Consider the following 18,269-nt stretch of genomic DNA (forward strand, 5'->3'; position numbering starts at 1 on the left):
GGTTTTTTTGTTTCGTTTTGGTCGGTTCGGTGTTTTTTTGTTTTGGTCAACTTTTCATTTGCATTTCGCTTTTTTTATTCGTTTTGGTCAACTTTTCGGTTTCATATCGGTTTTTTTGTTTCGTTTTGTTCGTTTTTCAATTTCGATTCAGTTTTGTTTCGGTTCAGTCGATTCGGTGTTTTTGTTTAGTTTAAGTTAGCTTTTCGGTTGCATTTCGCCTTTTCGTTTCGTTTTGGTCAATTTTTCGGTTTCATTCCGGTTTTTTGTGTTTCGTTTTGGTCGTTTTTCTATTTCGGTTCAGTTTCGTTTTAGTCGGTCGGGATTTTTGTTTCGTTTTGATCGTTTTTTGGGTTTCAGATGAGTTTTGTTTCCCACGTCATAGCTTTGGTATTTTGAATTAGATAAATTTTGGATAACTTGGATATTTTGTTTTGACCCATTTTAACCTATAAATGAAACTCACTTGTATATTTTCAACTCATCCTGACCTACTTGAAGAATTTTTATGATCCATCTTAACTTATTTTACTTTTAAAGTTTATTCATCTTGACCTAAAACAATCCATTTAGGTTAGGTTTGCCACTCTTAGTTGTAACTATCGGAAATAGGACTCAGGAGACTTTCAGTGATACGATCCAAATACCACATCAACGAATAAGCAACAAACCCGGCCATCGTGTGGATTAACAATTGAAGATAATGATGGAAGCTTTCGGAAGTTATCAACAAATATGATTTACTTTTATCTTGTAAATTTAAATGTTAATTGTTTGTTAGTTTATTATTTATCTCTTACTTTAAGGTTGAACCTCCCTTGTTTTTTTTTTTTTTATATAAAAAGATCAATGAATTATCTGGCTTATTCTCTCCTATTGTTTTTTATTTCTTGGAAATTAATGGTGCTCGAATAAAGTAATTGATGGGTTTTATTTGAAACAACCGATAATCTCCACCAAAACAAAAACAAAAGCAAGAAGATAGAATAGACCAGAATAATTCTTTGAGAGAGAGAAAAGTAAATTAAATTCTTGATAACTTTTGAAAGTTTCGCCGTCCATCATTATTTTCAATAACCAATTCACCAAACGGGCGGCTTTGTTACTTATTCATGCGGTATTGGGATCGTATCATTCAACATGTCAAGACCTATTTGTGGCCCCCTTATTTTGACTGGGCGCCACATGGTACAAATCGTCACATTTTGTAACTCATCCACTACACATAGCCTTAGTAAAATCTGAAAATCTAAGATGCTCAATCATTCAATCTGATTAATATTAAACACAAATCAAACTGATCCATACATGAGTAACTGGGTATTTGGGATTCTTATCTTCGCACCTTATAACTTTTCTAAAAAATTAGTAAGTCATAACATTGTGACTTATTAACTTATCCTTTCACAACATAAAGCAATCCCAAACAACTGCTAACTTTTCAAAAGTTAACAGGTTATAAGCGTGCAAATAAGCATCCCAAACACCACCTAAATGTTTACTTAGTATCAAAAGTTTCTATTAATTCTTTTGCCATTTCATTCTTGAACCCTAGTAGACTCAAATAGGGGATTTTCAGTTATAATTGTGTTTACAAAGAAGCGAATCATCTTAATCGCATAAGCACAAATATTAGATTTAACTTTTTTTGTACAGGCACAAAGAAATTATCTATATAATATGAATAGATGAGGACTTTGGTGCGCCGCTAAACCCGGATTATTTATGCCAATACCAAGTGGTGGCACCGTATTAGTACACAATTTTTTTATTTTCATATGGTATCGTAGAGAATGTAACAGAAGCGACGGAACACCAGTTTTTTTTGTTTAATTCCCGTACCGTAACAAACGTAACCGAAATTAACCGAATTTTTCTAGTTAAACATATTTACCTTCCGATTTAGATCGATTGAGTGTACGATTCGTGTTCACAAGCTTTAATCTTACACTCCGGCACCTCCGAGAACATATCCGCCGGCAACTTCTTCGATAAAACTCCAACGTGAAACTCAAGCATACCGGAATCAGTATCCAGATCCATACCGGTAACACTAAGCCATAGGAAAAACTGCTTCGCCTGAATACCGGTGACGTCAGAGACCGATCCGTAAGTCAACTTGCCTTGGATGTCCTTACTGTAGTAAACGGTCTGATCGTCGAATTTAACGTAGCACGGACGAGTTAGGTGGACGGTGAATGCACCGTCGGTAGGTGAGAGTGTGTAGGATTCGACGGCGTTAGGTAGGATGCCGATTGGTAAGCCGAATTGTGGGAGGATGTCGGTGGTGGAGGTGGCGGTGGCGGTGACGGTGACGGAGAGTGAGATTAAAGTGATGAGTAGTGATTGGTTGAAGGATGCCATTGGTGGATCGGTGAAGTTGCAGATGTCAGACTCTGAGTCAACTCGGACTCTCAAATAAAAACGAGTTAAGAAATAGAAATAAGAAGGGTAACTACAATATTCTTTGATTTATTATATAAACATAATATTTTTTTTAATTAATAGGATAGTCTTTTTCTTGTAGATGAGGAAGAGCTGCCTAATTTATTGTTTTGGTTTAAATGATTAAGCATAAATGGATAAAACTGATTATGATAATAACAATGATACTGATTATAGATTTTTTTTATCCCAATTTCAATTAGTAAAGGGCTACGGCTACTGGTCCACCCGATTATCTTCATTTCCCCGAAAACATTAATATTTTATAGTTAACAATTTTTTATAAATTGAGATTTTATAAAACTTGTAACATAAACAAGTATAAGAATAATGTCAGTGTCAAAAGCCCCTATATTCATAAGTCTAATATCAATTGAGTATTTCAATATATTCATTATGATGCATCACATTCAACCGGTGAAATTGTGCTAGGTGTAAATTTGTTCAATGAGCGAGTCAAGTCACGATATCAACTAGGGATTTTTTCTTCTTTTTTTTTTTTCAAAACACAACAATATAAGTGAGTTGGTTTGACTTGTAATATCCATGTAGGAAACTAAGCAATATAATATTTCATACTTAATTCTAATGTACAAGGCAAAAAAATAATTATTTTTTGAATTTTATAATAACCTTTTCAAATTATTAATTACAATTTATAACAAAAATAGAAAATAGAACTGTTACAGTGGCACTTAGATTCGGGTGGCAGGTTAATGAACTATTAGATTCGGCACAAAACCATGGAACTTGATGGTTTTCTGGATCATGAAAACGTGAGTGGTCGTCAAAGGCTCAAAGTCTAGACTTTAGCCCAATAAAGTCAACGGCTCAACTTGATTAGTCCTATAAAGCTTTGGGCTTGGAGAGAGTACCGATTCGGCCCAACTTCCTATTTCGACTTTCCAGCCTTCAAGGTCATTTTTATTCGTATTATTAGGGTGGGTTCGGTTCGCATAATTTGTGGTTATACAAGGGTTTGTTGAAGTGGTACCTCAAGCTTTCTCTAAGGTATTGGTGCTTAGCTTTCTAACAAGGTTTTGTCGCTAAGATTAAAGGTCACTAAATATGTCATTAAGATATGGCGATTAAGGGGGGTGGAAAAACAACATAAAGCATTTAGTGAACATAGCGAATGTCTATAAACACCAACAGTTGTGCATTTTGCAGTGAGATTACCAAATCGGCTAATCATCTGGTCGTGAGACGCCCATTTGCGTGTTGAGTTTGGTTCAAGATTTGGACCTAGACTAAGCTCCCACCTAGCTTTTGTTAAACTATAGATGATATATCTTGAAAGCACGAAACAACAAGATTTCAATAACAAACTAGTTGCTCCTAGTTTCTTGGTAGGAGTATAAAAAATATTGGCTGTTCAAAAACATTGTATATGCTTCTCACGTGAAAACATGATGATGTAACTAAGTCGTGGTGGTGGTGGTCTGGTGGACTTGTGATGCAACTTTTTTTCAAACGTAAACTTGACGTACACTTGACGGTGCAAAGTAGAAAACGTGGCCCTTGGGCTATCATGTCTTTCTTTTTATAATATTTTGTTTTATTACACATGATCTCGATAAAAGTCTTGCAACCCATTTTATCTTCTAGATATTAACCCATCTTGCTTATGAAATAATTACATCCACCTAACTTTTTAACAAGACCTTTATGGTTCTAGTAATAGGGTGATATCTAAGACAAATAACACATCGTAAGGTTGCGTTTGGTCCACGAGAGAGATACGATGCTATAAAAAATTACTCATGTTAGATTTCACAAACCCATTTTGTTGCATTTGGTTGTCAGCGATAGGAGAATTTCATAGTTAAATGTGTTTTAATGGAAGTAATAATTAATTATTGATTGATGACCTTCTTGAATGTTTACACCCGTGCAAACAAAAAACAAATCTCTGAAACTTTTGTAGGTAAATCGAATAATATTGTTTGGTATAAGAGATCAATTATTGTTAGAATCAGTGTTATTTAAAAGAGAGAAAAATGATAATGAAATAGAAGTATATTTTATATTTTCTTGAGTTTTCCACTAATGCCTCGAAATTTATAACGAATGGTACTTGAATTGTTATGTCACGTTAATAATTCGGTAAAAGTTACTCATTATATATTTGTGAAATTAAAGTGCTATTAAAAATAATATTATCTTTATTTTCCTTTGAACACAAAAAAGGAAAAAAAAATTCAAACATAACTTTTGAATTCGAATGCTACTAAAGTAAATGCGTGGACCATCCCACCGACTGAACCTATTTAACTATTCATGTGGTGTTTCCACATCTTCTCCTTCTAGACACTTGTTAGAAACATTATATTTATACTAGTTTTTATCCTCGTATTATAGGAGGTTGTTTTATATTATTTGTATTTATATTTTTTATTGTATGAAAGTTAATAATATACTTATGATTTGATGATAAATTGTTTGATAAATAAATGAGATGTTATAACTCAGTTTAAAAACTATATGGTTTGAGACCCAAGACCCGTTTATTTTTTTTGCTATAAAATTGGTTTTTTAATTATAAATAATATTTATGAAGTTAATAATATACTTATGGTTTGATAAGACCCAAGACCCGTTTATTTTTTTTACTATCAAATTGGTTTTTCAATTTAAATAATATAAATATCTTTTTTTTTAAATAAATAAGATATTAATTTTTAGTATATTCTATTTTATAGGATTTTTACATAAATAATTTGGTGTGAATAATTTTTTATATCCTATTTTATAGGATTTTTACATCAATAATTTGTTGAGAATAATTTTTAATTTAATAAAATATTATAACCCGTTTAAGGAATATATGGGTTTGGTAAGACCCATACCCATGAATTCGGGTCAAATGCATGAGAAGTCTCTATTTAAAAATCAAACAAATATGGTGACTCCAAAAAAAGTGAGAGCGACCACATCGCAACACGTCGGATTTTTATGTCTTCATTTATATATATTATAGATTTATGTTGTTTTGTACTTTTGTTCGTTATGTTTACTACTTGCGATGATATGAACTCTATTTAAGGGCATGATTTAACCATTTGAACCAATTGCCGATACTTATGAGGCACGTTTATTCTCTCCTAACCGATGAAATAAGGTGAACCACATAAAGAGTTATGATAGTGAAATATGGATGCGATACAAGTAGCTTAGAGAATACATAACGACGGAGCAAAAAAGCCTAAGAACGTGTCTAGTCAGCCGTCAAGACATTTATATTTTCACTTATTTTTCAATAAACACTACGTTTACTTTCAATTATAAAGACTAAATACGTCAAAAAGAACTTGATCACATCATATATATATTCAATAAGTATACACTTAATTAACAATCTATTTACTTTATCCCCTAACATTTCAATGGCAATAAGATCTCATTTGAGTTCATTCATCAACATATAAAAAGGACAAAAGCAACCATGTCCAAATTTGACCCAACAAGAATGAACGGTGTCAAGTGAGTCTAGTAAACACTCGATTAATAAAGTTTGGGACCAGGCTTGTTTAACTCGAAATGATTCGGTTTTTTGATGAACCAATCTCCATCATTTCAAAACTGCTAGAACTGTTTACACCCACAAAAAAAACATTAATTAATTTTAACTATGTAATCAATGTTGCAAAAATCTTAACTAGGTACATATTAATCCCCGATTAATAGCTAGTCCCCACTTCACTGATTAATTTTGGGCTAGTCGGCTAATTAATCGGTCAACGGTCAAATCCAGCCAAAATCGACGGATTTCGGCGAGATTCCGACTAAAATCAGCAGTTTCCGGCGATATTCCAGCCAATTTTCGGCCAAAATATGTTTATGTATGTATAAGACTGAAAATAAAATATAAAAATGTGTGCATATTTATTAAACTGAAAATTATACATTAAATTCTGATTTAATTAATCTCGATTAATCCTGATTAATAGTTAGTCCTCATCTCACCGCCTAACTAGCAATTTTTACTAACACTACATGTAACGAGTTTAAAAGGTACTCTTAAAGCCGAAAAACAATAAACAACAAACTTTTATAAAGTTATAATTGATTAATTAATAAAATAGTTGGTAGACGTGACATAAATTAGATACCCCCATCACATACTCTCTTGTCATTTATCATATCCTTCATTTTCTACTAACAAAATATTTCACAATGACCAAAATCTTCCTCTGCCTACTCTTTCTCCTCTTCACATTCTCACAAACTTTTGCCGATCCAACGTTTCTCCAATCGGTTAAAAGGAATCCGATGAAGCTCCGAACCGAAAAACTAAGCCACTTTCGGTTCTACTGGCACGACATAATAAGCGGTCCCAACCCGACCGTAGTAAACATTGTCCAACCACCCGCAACCAACAATACCAAAACCACACCCACGGGGTTCGGCATGATCAACATGATCGACGACCCATTGACCGAAAAACCCGAAATGGGGTCAAAGTTACTAGGAAGAGCACAAGGGTTTTATGGAATGGCGTCACAAGAGGAACCCGGGTTATTAATGGCTATGAATTTTGTGTTTACGACCGGGAAGTATAACGGGAGTACGATATCGATTTTGGGTCGGAACCCGGTGTTTCATAAGGTGAGGGAGATGCCTGTGATCGGTGGAAGTGGGCTCTTTCGGTTTGCTAGAGGGTATGTTCAGGCGAGTACACATACTTTTGATTTGAAGACAGGGGATGCTTGTGTTGAGTATAATGTTCATGTTTTGCATTATTAGTTAAGGTTATTATTAGTTGTTACACTTTTTGTTGTGTTTTGAGATTGTGTTGGGTTATAGTGGGTTGCACTTGACTTTATTTGGACCACTTGATGGTTGATACTATTTTGAGCATTGTAGGGGTATGGTACTAAACCCGGTTTTACGACCCTAAATTTATTATGTTTGGCTTATTTTATTATATGGACTAATACAATGTTATTGGGCTGAGGGGGTTTTGTGAAGGTAACCCTAACTGGGCTAGGCCCATTAGGGTACCATGATGGTGGCCATGAGGCTCCCTATATAAAGAGGTCTCCACCTCCTTATTAGGGGTTGGTCATTCTCAATAAGAGCCACCACCATATTTTTGTGTCTGTGAACAAGAGATCCTGGAGATTTCTTAGCGGTCACCTCCACACCCCCAAAAAGTCATTGCAGATCCCAACCAGCCGGAGAAGAAGATCAAGACGTGGTTCGTTCATCTCGACATCCGTGGAAACATCGTCGTGGATCAGGTCAGATTCATTTCGTGCTTCGACATTGGCGCCATCCGTGGGACGGCAATGAACCACGCTTCGCTTCTCGTCTCGGCCCTCCGATCTGTTCATCAATATCTCGGGTCTACGGTTTCTTCTTTCAGATATGTTCTATGGAAATCCAAAAATCCGTAGATCTAAAAATACTTCCAGATCTGGAAATACACAGGAAGAAATACCACCGAACTTTTGGGGAAAACCCTTAGATCTGTGTTTTTTCTAAGTGAAATATACCAAATCTAGTTATGATCTTTTCAGATCTGGGTTCGTTTGAGCAACAGTCACACTTCATATTCATAGATCTATAAATCCTATTAGATCTGTTGGTTTTACATAAAACCTACCTGATGTGGATACTCAAAATCTCTAGTCGTGCGCGCCACCGCGGATCAAAATCGCTCCCTGTGGATCAACTTCGGATTCCGCATGCGCGCTCCCGGCGATCACTCTACGCCACAGCGGGTCGCATGCGCGCTCCCGGCGATCACTACACGCCACAGCGGGCCGCATGCGCGCTCCCGGCGATCACTCTACGCCACAGCGGGTCGCATGCGCGCTCCCGGCGATTACTCTACGCCACAGCGGATCGCATGCGCGCTCCCGGCGATTACTCTACGCCACAGCTCACGCATATCACATGCTCACGCATCACGCATGCTCACGCGTATTACGTATGCTCACGCATCACGTATGCTCACGCATCACGTATGCTCACGCATCACGTATGCTCACGCATCACGTATGCTCACGCATATCACATGCTCACGCATCTCATATGCTCACGCATCACATATGTTATTGGGCTTCACGTACGCTCATGCATATTAGATGCTCACGCATCATGCACGCTCACGCACCACATCTGCGCGTGAGAATAAAGGAGACATTGCGCAGGCCGCGCATAAGCGACATAACAAATGAACAGTCTAATCCAAATCAGGATAAGAACAACCATGATTGTACTCATATGGCTACGCGCCATACTTAAAGGTTGGGAATCCTCATAATATCTCATATGGCTACGCGCCATACTTAAAGGTTGGGAATCCTCATAATATCCCATATGGCTACGCGCCATACTTAAAGGTTGGGAATCCTCATAATATCCCATATGGCTACGCGCCATACTTAAAGGTTGGGAATCCTCATAATATCCCATATGGCTACGCGCCATACTTAAAGGTTGGGAATCCTCATAATATCCCATATGGCTACGCGCCAAACTTAAAGGTTGGGAATCCTCATAAACCCATAGGCCACGCGCCAAGCTTAAAGGTTGGGCACACCTCATAATTTGCCCGAGGATGGGAACCATGCAATACATCCACCTTTAGTTGACATGTTTTTGCAGGTTCGGCTACGAGCCGCACAAACACCTATGACATCATTATTATTATCTGGCCACTTGTGCCTCCATTATTATTTTGAAAACAGGCCGGGATATTCATCCTGCGCGGAGGAGGCCCTTGTGGGCCCGTCATTATCATCATTTTATAGCTCGTAAGACGCCACGCGCGCAGGCTTCATTATTCTCATAGATCCGTAAGTCGCCTCGCGCGCAGGCTTCATTATTCTCATAGATCCGTAAGTCGCCTCGCGCGCAGGCTTCATTATTTTTACAGCTCGTAAGACGCCTCACGCGTGCAAGCTTTATTATTCTTATAGCTCGTAAGACGCCTCGCGCGCAAGCTTTTATTATTCTTATAGCTCGTAAGACGCCTCGCGCGCAAGTTTTTATTATTCTTATAGCTCGTAAGACGCCACGCACGCAAGCTTTATTATTCATATAGCTCATAAGACGCCACGCGCGCAAGCTTTTATTATTCATATAGCTCGTAAGACGTCATGCGCGCAGGCTTCATTATTTTTATAGCTCGTAAGACGTCATGCGCGCAGGCTTCATTATTTTTATAGCTCGTAAGACACCTCGCGCGCAAGCTTTTATTATTCTTATAGCTCGTAAGACGCCACGCGCGCAGGCTTCATTATTCTCATAGCTCATAAGTCGCCTCGCGCGCAAGCTTTATTATTCTCATAGCTCGTAAGTCGCCTCGCGCGTAGGCTTTTATTATTCGGCGTGCTATATCTTATTCATGGTAGTGCACCATCATTATCATAAAAACCACAACACGTCACCATCATGAAGAAAACCTCCCAAAACTCAAAGACAATAAAGATAAGGCCGTAGAAAAGGGAAAAAACCGCCTCACGCCCTAACACTCCTCATAAAGTCCAGCGCTCCACCTAAACGCTTCCGCGCCCAGGAGCAACGCTGGACTTGGGGGGGCTTGTAGGGGTATGGTACTAAACCCGGTTTTACGACCCTAAATTTATTATGTTTGGCTTATTTTATTATATGGACTAATACAATGTTATTGGGCTGAGGGGGTTTTGTGGAGGTAACCCTAACTGGGCTAGGCCCATTAGGGTACCATGATGGTGGCCATGAGGCTCCCTATATAAGGAGGTCTCCACCTCCTTATTAGGGGTTGGTCATTCTCAATAAGAGCCACCGCCATATTTTTGTGTCTGTGAACAAGAGATCCTGGAGATTTCTTAGCGGTCACCTCCATACCCCCAAAAAGTCATTGCAGATCCCAACCAGCCGGAGAAGAAGATCAAGACGTGGTTCATTCATCTCGACATCCGTGGAAACATCGTCATGGATCAGGTCAGATTCATTTCGTGCTTCGACAAGCATTTTGTTTAATTAAGTGAGAATAAATTTTGTATGATTATAACTTATAAGTTTTTTCCCTTCTCTATGTTATCTTTAGGTGTTATATTTTGGTGTGACTGGTTCGTTTACTTATGTTTGGTACTTTGGTTAATGTTTCATTAATTTATGTACCGTATAGTATAGATTAGTTAATTTGCCCTTGTTTGATGTATTATATATAGTATAGATTAGTTAAATTTGATGGTACATTTAAATTAATAATTATTTTAAACTAAATTTATTACTAGAGTTCAAACTGGGAAACCAAACTGGAACCAGGCCGTTAGTAACTATTCGGTTTCAACTTTCAATGGTTGAGTTTGGTTTTGGACGACAAAAAAATCAGTATTAACGGTTTGACTCATAAGTTTAACTTAAAAATCATCAAAACCGACATTGAACACTCCTACGTAACATATTAATTTATTTAAAATCAAAAAAATTATAACAATATCATATCCATATTAAAGAGAATAAAATGCTCGTTTTTATGGTGTAATTTTTTTTATAAAAATATTAACGTTTGAAAAGGCTATAGTCGTTTAAAAAAGCATGGATGGGAAATTAGTTTACAACTTAAATTAAAAACATATAATGGTTAAAGATGAGGGACCAAACTTGTAAGTTGAATAAATTGTGTTTAAAAGACAAGTTTACCCTTACTAACACATGTACATCATGCTTTAAGTGTTGTAAATACTTAAAAATTGGTGTCTTAATTTGCCCTTATTTGGTGTATTATATATAGTATAGATATATATTTGATTTCGTTGCTCATGACTTGCATAGAAGTCTTGTTAAAATCAAACATTTTATATTAATATAATAGGGTCAAGTTATTCTACAAAGGGGAATAAAAATGAGAAGGATAAGAAGCCATAATTAATTGACATGTGTCAAGTAGGGATCAAAGGAAAAAGGGTATGGAGGTAATTGTACACATTTTCTCTCTTCACATGCAAGGCACATGTTAATACCCCCATCATTTTATAACTTTTATAACTTTTTCATATGATATTTTTAAAAAAAATAAAATTCACCACAATAACAAGCGTTTTTTTTACCTTTAATATGAGTATAATTTTGTTATATAAGACTAAAAAATAATTTACGTCATTGTGTCTTTTTGCTTACCATTATGTCTTTTTTCGTCATTGTGTCTTTCTGTTTATTATTGTATTTTGTCAACATTGTGTCTTTCAACTGATCATTGTGTTTTTTTTAAATACTAATAACACCATTGTGTAATACTAATATGTAAATGTAATGAACAATACCAACAAATTATCTAATACTAAACACAATGATGAATACATATTACACATTAACATGAAACGTAAAACACAATAATAGATACATATAACACAATGACCTGAAACGTAAGACACAATAGTAAAATACATATAAACAATGACTTGAAACGTAAGACACAATGGTAAAATACATATAACACAATGAATTTAAACGTAAGACACAATGGTAAATACAAATAACACAATGACCTTAAACGTAAGACACAATGGTATATACATATTACACAATGACCTTAAACGTAAGACACAATGGTATATACATATTACACAATGACCTTAAATGTAAGACAAAATGGTAAATACTTATAACACAATGACCTTAAACGTAAGACACAATGGTAAATACATATAACACAATGAATTGAAACGTAAGACACAATGGTAAATACATATAACACAATGACTTGAAACGTAAGACACAATGGTAAATACATATAACACAATGACCTTAAACGTAAGACACAATGGTAAATACATATAACACAATGACCTTAAACATAAGACATAATGGTAAATACATATAACACAATGACCATAAACGTAAAACACAATGGAATCTACATATTACACAATGGCTTGAACGTAATACACAATCAACATAAAGCAAATGTTGAGCACAAAGACACAGTGACAAACGAAAGACACCGTGACGTAATCTTTATTTTAATTTTTATCTTTAACATGAGTATCAGTTGAAAAACACAATGACCAAAATATATAACACAATGCATAGAAAAACCCAATTAAAAAACACAATGGGCAACCAAATAACATAATACAAAAAAAACCCACCAACTTTTTTTTATTTTTATATAACAATATGATATTCATGTTAAAGATAAAAAAAACGCTCGTTATTTTGGTAAAAAAAATTTCTAACAAAAACGTCGTATGAAAAAGTTATAGACGTTTTAAAATGATGGGAGATTGACATGTGTCTTGCATGTGGAGAGAAAAAGTTTTCGTAAATGAGTTATTACCTTCATGTCATTCTCATCTATTTTTATTTAATTTTTATTCTTGAATTAATCTCCACCATCCAAATATAAGATCAATGGATTAAATTCCTTCTCACCCTTCTCATTTTTATTGTCCTTTGTATTTTAACTTTACCCTAATATGATATACAATTTACTTTAACTTTTCTTATCAAAAAATTACTAACACTTATATATTTCAACCATTTTATATGGTAATGATTTTTAAATTGTTATTTTCATTAAACATTATTGTTTGATGGTAATACTACCATTGGTAACCGGCTAACTCACCCTTAGCATCATCGGTTTGGCGAACCCAATTGGATTATTTTTGGCCAATGCCAAGACCATCGAAGCGGTATTCCTGGCTGTAGTATCTCCGTTCACACTTGTATCTCTTGAACGCTGCCATCATGTTAAAAACAATGTTACTTGGCTTAAAAATTAAAGTTACAAAAGGTATTAGGGTGGGTAGAAAATTGAGTTACCAAATCTTAACGAAAGAAAAGCATAACCTAATGACCATTGAGAAACAGTGGTTTTGGTGTGATTTATTTGATAACAAATTTTTATGTAATCGAGTTAATTAAATCAAACTTGTAAAATTTTTATATAACCGAGTTAATTAAACCAAACTTGTATTAAAACCAACGTTTATATTTTTAAAATTATATAAACAATATGATATATTAAACCACTATTGCTTATTCTTTTTTATTGCTAAATTTTATTCAAATTTAAGAAAAGTAGCAGATTAGTTGATAAAATAATTGGTGGTGGCTGCATTATAAATTAGGTTCCACTAATCCAAAATCTTCATCCGCCTACTCCCACTCTTCGTCGCATTTCCACGAACTTTCCTGCCGTCGGAACTAAAAAAAACTATTTAATAAACGCATATAAACTATCTAACATATTTAGATATTAGTAAACTGATTTATAATATAACTAATAATAATTTCTATGTAAAAACAAAGGGTATCCACAATACGAAACAAGAGGTTATCATTATATAACACGATAATGATATAATGCCAAGAAGTGATGGGTATTGAAATTTTTGTTATTAGGTGTTAAAATATATAATGTCAATTCAATATCAGACGTTGACATTCAAACGTAAATATATGTTATAAATGTTTCTTTTATCAGTATCATCATTTCTATATTTTTTTTATGTTTTCATTGGGTAAGATTAGATGGATGAGCTTGAACATGGAATTTACTCTGGGGTTTATGACTCACACCAAAATTATCCATATCTCTCATCTTGTTACTTAAGTCATGTCTGTTCTTTTTTTTTGTTTGATTTAGGGTTTCAACAAGTAGACGATTCTTGTCTAGTTATGTGATTTCAACCTATATGTTTGATGGTGAATCCATTGTGTTAGAAATCGAAGTTTTATTCGACCGATGTGATTTGGGATTAATAGTATGAGATTATGTATTTGTAATTGGTCGGGTCAAGATAGTTTGAAAACTGTAACGAATTGAAATATTGGACGACTCATCCTATAGACCTTAGGTCCTTACCTGTATGATTCAAATAGTGGTTAAACATTCATTTTTAAACTCATTAGTCATAAGCTAATTTTAGTTCATAGTTTTGTTATAACCTCCTATTTATCTTGTGGTTGTTTCTTTATCAAGTTTGTTCTTTCAAGAAATTAAAATGTATTCTACTTTATCTTTTAACCACATAAAAGCCAACTTATAATCTTACATTTTTTTTTCTTAAACATAACAAATAAGTTAAGTAACTTACAACTTACACTCAATTTTCTGATTTAAAATATAGGGATCTGCATTAACATTAAGTATTTAGGACTTAAAACCAAATCAAACAAGAAAGAAGACTACACTAAAATGGTTGAAATTTAGGACTATATTTAGTGACATTTTTCGGAAATATCAAATGGGGAAGTGGGCTTTAGGGGGCCTGCTTTCTAAAATCTAAAGAGTTGGGCCACCAAAACTGCAAATGCTTAGGTGTGCGTTTTCTAATGTGTATACTGGGCCAAGCTACTTGTGGAGTTGTGGTCGTCTTACAGGCCCAAAACAAGGTGAGCTTAAACATGCTCGAACCTAAAATTAAGCTCATTTCTAATGAGCTTGAGCTCAAACTTCATATACCAACCTAACATGCTCGCAAGCTTAAACAGCAAATTATTTTTATAAACAATACTTTTTTTTAACTTTACATGATAACTATAAAATTTTATTACTGTAAAACATAAATTTTTTTGATAACATAACTAAATAATATAATTATATATGTATATATACACACGCTCATCATGAAACAAATTAGCTAAACCGGAGCGCGAAAAGTTATTGAGCCCAACTTGAGCTTTAGGTACTCGAGCTTATATAAGCTAGGTTTGGATTGGCTTAGCTACACCCCTAGTTACGTCATATCATATTTATTAACAAACAAGTCGATGTATTTCGCATAAAGTTATATATATATATATATATATTCAAAAGATACCACATCCTTTTGTCCTGGGCCATTGGTGGCGAGGACTAAATATGTCATTGATAGGCAGAAAAGCAATTACGGTCATACACGAGCCCGTCGGTATTTGGTCCCCAAAATGATGTATCTTATTGAGAATGACAAAGAACAAATGTGAACAAAATTACTGTAAATATATAATCAACCAAAAGTTGATAAATGTTCACAAGCTTTTAAAAAAAACACAAACATGAGGGTTAATAACAGAACTACAGGGGAGGAGGCAATAATATAAATCCTTTAACATACCAAATGAAAGGCCTGTTAATTAACTGTAAGTCCAACGTTCAACCTCAAATATGTTTGCAAATTTGAAAAGAAAAATCAAATAAATAAGTTCTGTCATTAAAAGTTTTTAAACCAAATCCAGGGGGTTGGAGTCAAATTGGGGTGATCTGGGGAAAGCCAAATACGCTTTGAGAAGAGATAGGAGGCATCACAGGTCCATGAGTGATGTCCATCTAAGCTTTATGCCTAACTGAACCTTAATCATATCACTGATGCGATGAAAAATCATGCTAAGTATGGGATACACGCTATCAACCTGTCTCTTGTTATCATAATAACGCTGAACATGAATCCTTGTGACAGCACCTTAAACAATATTATTCCATGTTCGGATCTTTTCATAAAGGCGGCATTTTTATCAAAAACTGAAATTTGATCCCAACTTTTAGCTAAATTACAAGAAGACCGGGTGATTAAATTTGTTTTATTTGTTGTTTTAGGTTTTATTTTATTTCATTTATTTTATTTTTTACTTCTTGATTACTCTTGTCGAAACAAATGTGTTAAGAAATCGTTTTGAAATTTTTCAGCTCATGAAATCTGATATCGGTTATTGTGTTATAGTTGGTTTAGCTGGTATGATCTCAATTCAAGTCTTTTCAAGAAAATCATTAAAAAAACAGAAAAAAATAAAAAATACAAAAATATGTTTGTCTTATTTAATTGTTTTCAAAAATATTTTGGTTGATCTTTCTGTCAAAGTTGATTGTTCTTTCAAGACTGATTTCTTGCAACGGAAGCATATGAAGTATCTGAGACTCAATTGGATGATGCTGTCAAAAAGGGAGAGATGGAAGAGTATTGGATGCTGATGTTGAAGTTGCTGATCATGCTCTAGTAAAGATTCGGAAGATCTTGAAAGCATCAGTCTAAGGGCAAGATTGTTGGGCCATAATTTGGTTAGACTGACGCATATCAAAAGGCCATGACATGATCAAGACTAAAGTGACATAAACGAAGACGAGTTGAAGAATTGCATTTGTGTAATACTGAAATCCTTATGGATTTCGGTTACGCTGGTCTGAAGTGAAATAAACAAGAACGAAGCTACAAACCAAGGGGGAGATTGTTGGGTCCATATTTGGTGGTTTGTACTTAGTTATATGTTTATTGGGTTTCGTATTGGGCTAACAATGTAAACCGAGATCACTTGGGATTTCGGTGAGCTTTGGGCTTTACTTTGGGCTTGATTGTTGGTTTCCCTATAAATAGTTTACATAATGTATAGGGTAAATGTGATTGACATTGAGAGAAACTGTAAATCAGTAAGAGCCACCATCTAGAGAGCATAAGATTCTGTGTGAATCGGTTTATGTATTAGGACGATTTATTGTTAATAAAATCGTATGCATTGAAACCATATTACATTGTGTTCATCTTGTTCTTCATTTATATTGTTCTTGAATCACCACGTTAACTAGATTCCGCATATTTGATTTGTTTGGTTGATATCATATTGTAGTGATCCAGATTCGGACTTACAATTGGTATCAGAGCTTTTAGACCTATTCTAGGCTCGGTTGTGATATCAACGATTCAAGGTTTTTGATTTGTTGGCTGTTCTGGTGATTTGTGTGTTTGGGTTTGTTTTTCCGGTGAATAATTCATCTGAAAAGAATGAGCAGTTCTTCTGGTCATAGATTGGATTATCTTTGGTAATAATTCAAATCCCACTGATTTAGGGATTTATTTGTTACCAAAACTGACTGGTTAAACCTGTTCTCGGGTTCTTTAGACAGATTTCGGGGCTATTTAAGAAGTTTCGGTCAAAGAATATAAGGTTCTGGACAAGATTTCATCTGTTTTCAGCCAAAACTCTGTGTTTTCGGTGTACTTCATAGTTTTCGGCCAAATTTGATCGTTTTCGGTTTAAAAACAAGGAGATCTCGGCCAAAACCAAGTGTTTTCGGCCAAATTCAAGAGCTTTCGGTCAAAGCAAGGGTTCTCGGCCAAAATTCAAGAGTTTTCGGTCAAAGCAAGGGTTCTCGGCCAAAGAAAGGTGTTCTCGGTCAAAACATTAAATTCAAAAAAAAGAGTTTTTTGGCGGGAAAAATTTTCTTGAACGAAATTTTTCCCAAATACTCCTTATAAGTAAAAATCTATTTTTAAAAATTTTGGTGAAAACATTTTTTTTTTCGGGGTAATTTTCGGCGAAATTTTGGCGGGAAATTCGAAAATTTTGCCTTGAACGAAATTTTTCCTGGACGCCTCTTTTGAGCAGGACATCTTTATTGAGAATTTTGGCGATCATATTTTTTCGAGAAATTTTCGCGGGAAAATCAGTTTAATCTCGTTAATTACTCAATGGATTCTTCACAACTCGTTTTTAAACCATGTTCTTTAAATTGTGGTGAAAAAATAAAAATGTATAAGCTCCATTTCGATAACCTAACTAGAGATATGGAGAGAATAAAATCAGAAAATTTTAAACTTAAGAAAAATGAAAAGGGCTATCTAGAAAAAATAGAAGCACAAAACTAGGATATTAAAAAGCTTAAGTCTGATTTTAGTATAAAAAGTTGTCATCACCTAGATGTCAAACAAGAAATTGCTGAGTTAACTGCTAAACTGGAATCCTCCAAGTTAGAAATCTTGAATCTAACTAGCAAGTTTGAAAAGGCTGAACTTGATTTTAAAAAATTCGATGGTTCCAGTAAAGTAGTTAACTCAATGATTGAAAACCAATTGTGGTGGAAGGAAAATGAAGGTGAGGGAATAGGATACAGTCAAGTTCCCCCACCTTAC

At 34.7% G+C, this 18,269-nt stretch overlaps 1 protein-coding gene and 1 pseudogene across 1 annotated transcript; one reads left to right on the forward strand and one right to left on the reverse strand.

Moving 5' to 3' along the window:
- Window positions 1–1,899: 1,899 nt before the first annotated feature.
- LOC143549567 (uncharacterized protein At5g01610-like) lies at window positions 1,900–2,361 on the reverse strand. The gene has a single exon (XM_077040449.1). The coding sequence runs from the start codon at window positions 2,359–2,361 to the stop codon at window positions 1,900–1,902; it is 462 nt and encodes a 153-aa protein (XP_076896564.1).
- Window positions 2,362–6,593: 4,232 nt separating this feature from the next.
- LOC143549578 (dirigent protein 22 pseudogene) lies at window positions 6,594–7,281 on the forward strand (annotated as a pseudogene).
- The last annotated feature ends 10,988 nt before the right edge of the window (window positions 7,282–18,269 follow it).

This window comes from Bidens hawaiensis, unplaced genomic scaffold (genome assembly GCF_021521415.1).
Source record: "Bidens hawaiensis isolate Kalapana, Puna unplaced genomic scaffold, B.hawaiensis_p1.1 tig00015702_1, whole genome shotgun sequence".
NCBI lineage: Eukaryota > Viridiplantae > Streptophyta > Magnoliopsida > Asterales > Asteraceae > Bidens > Bidens hawaiensis.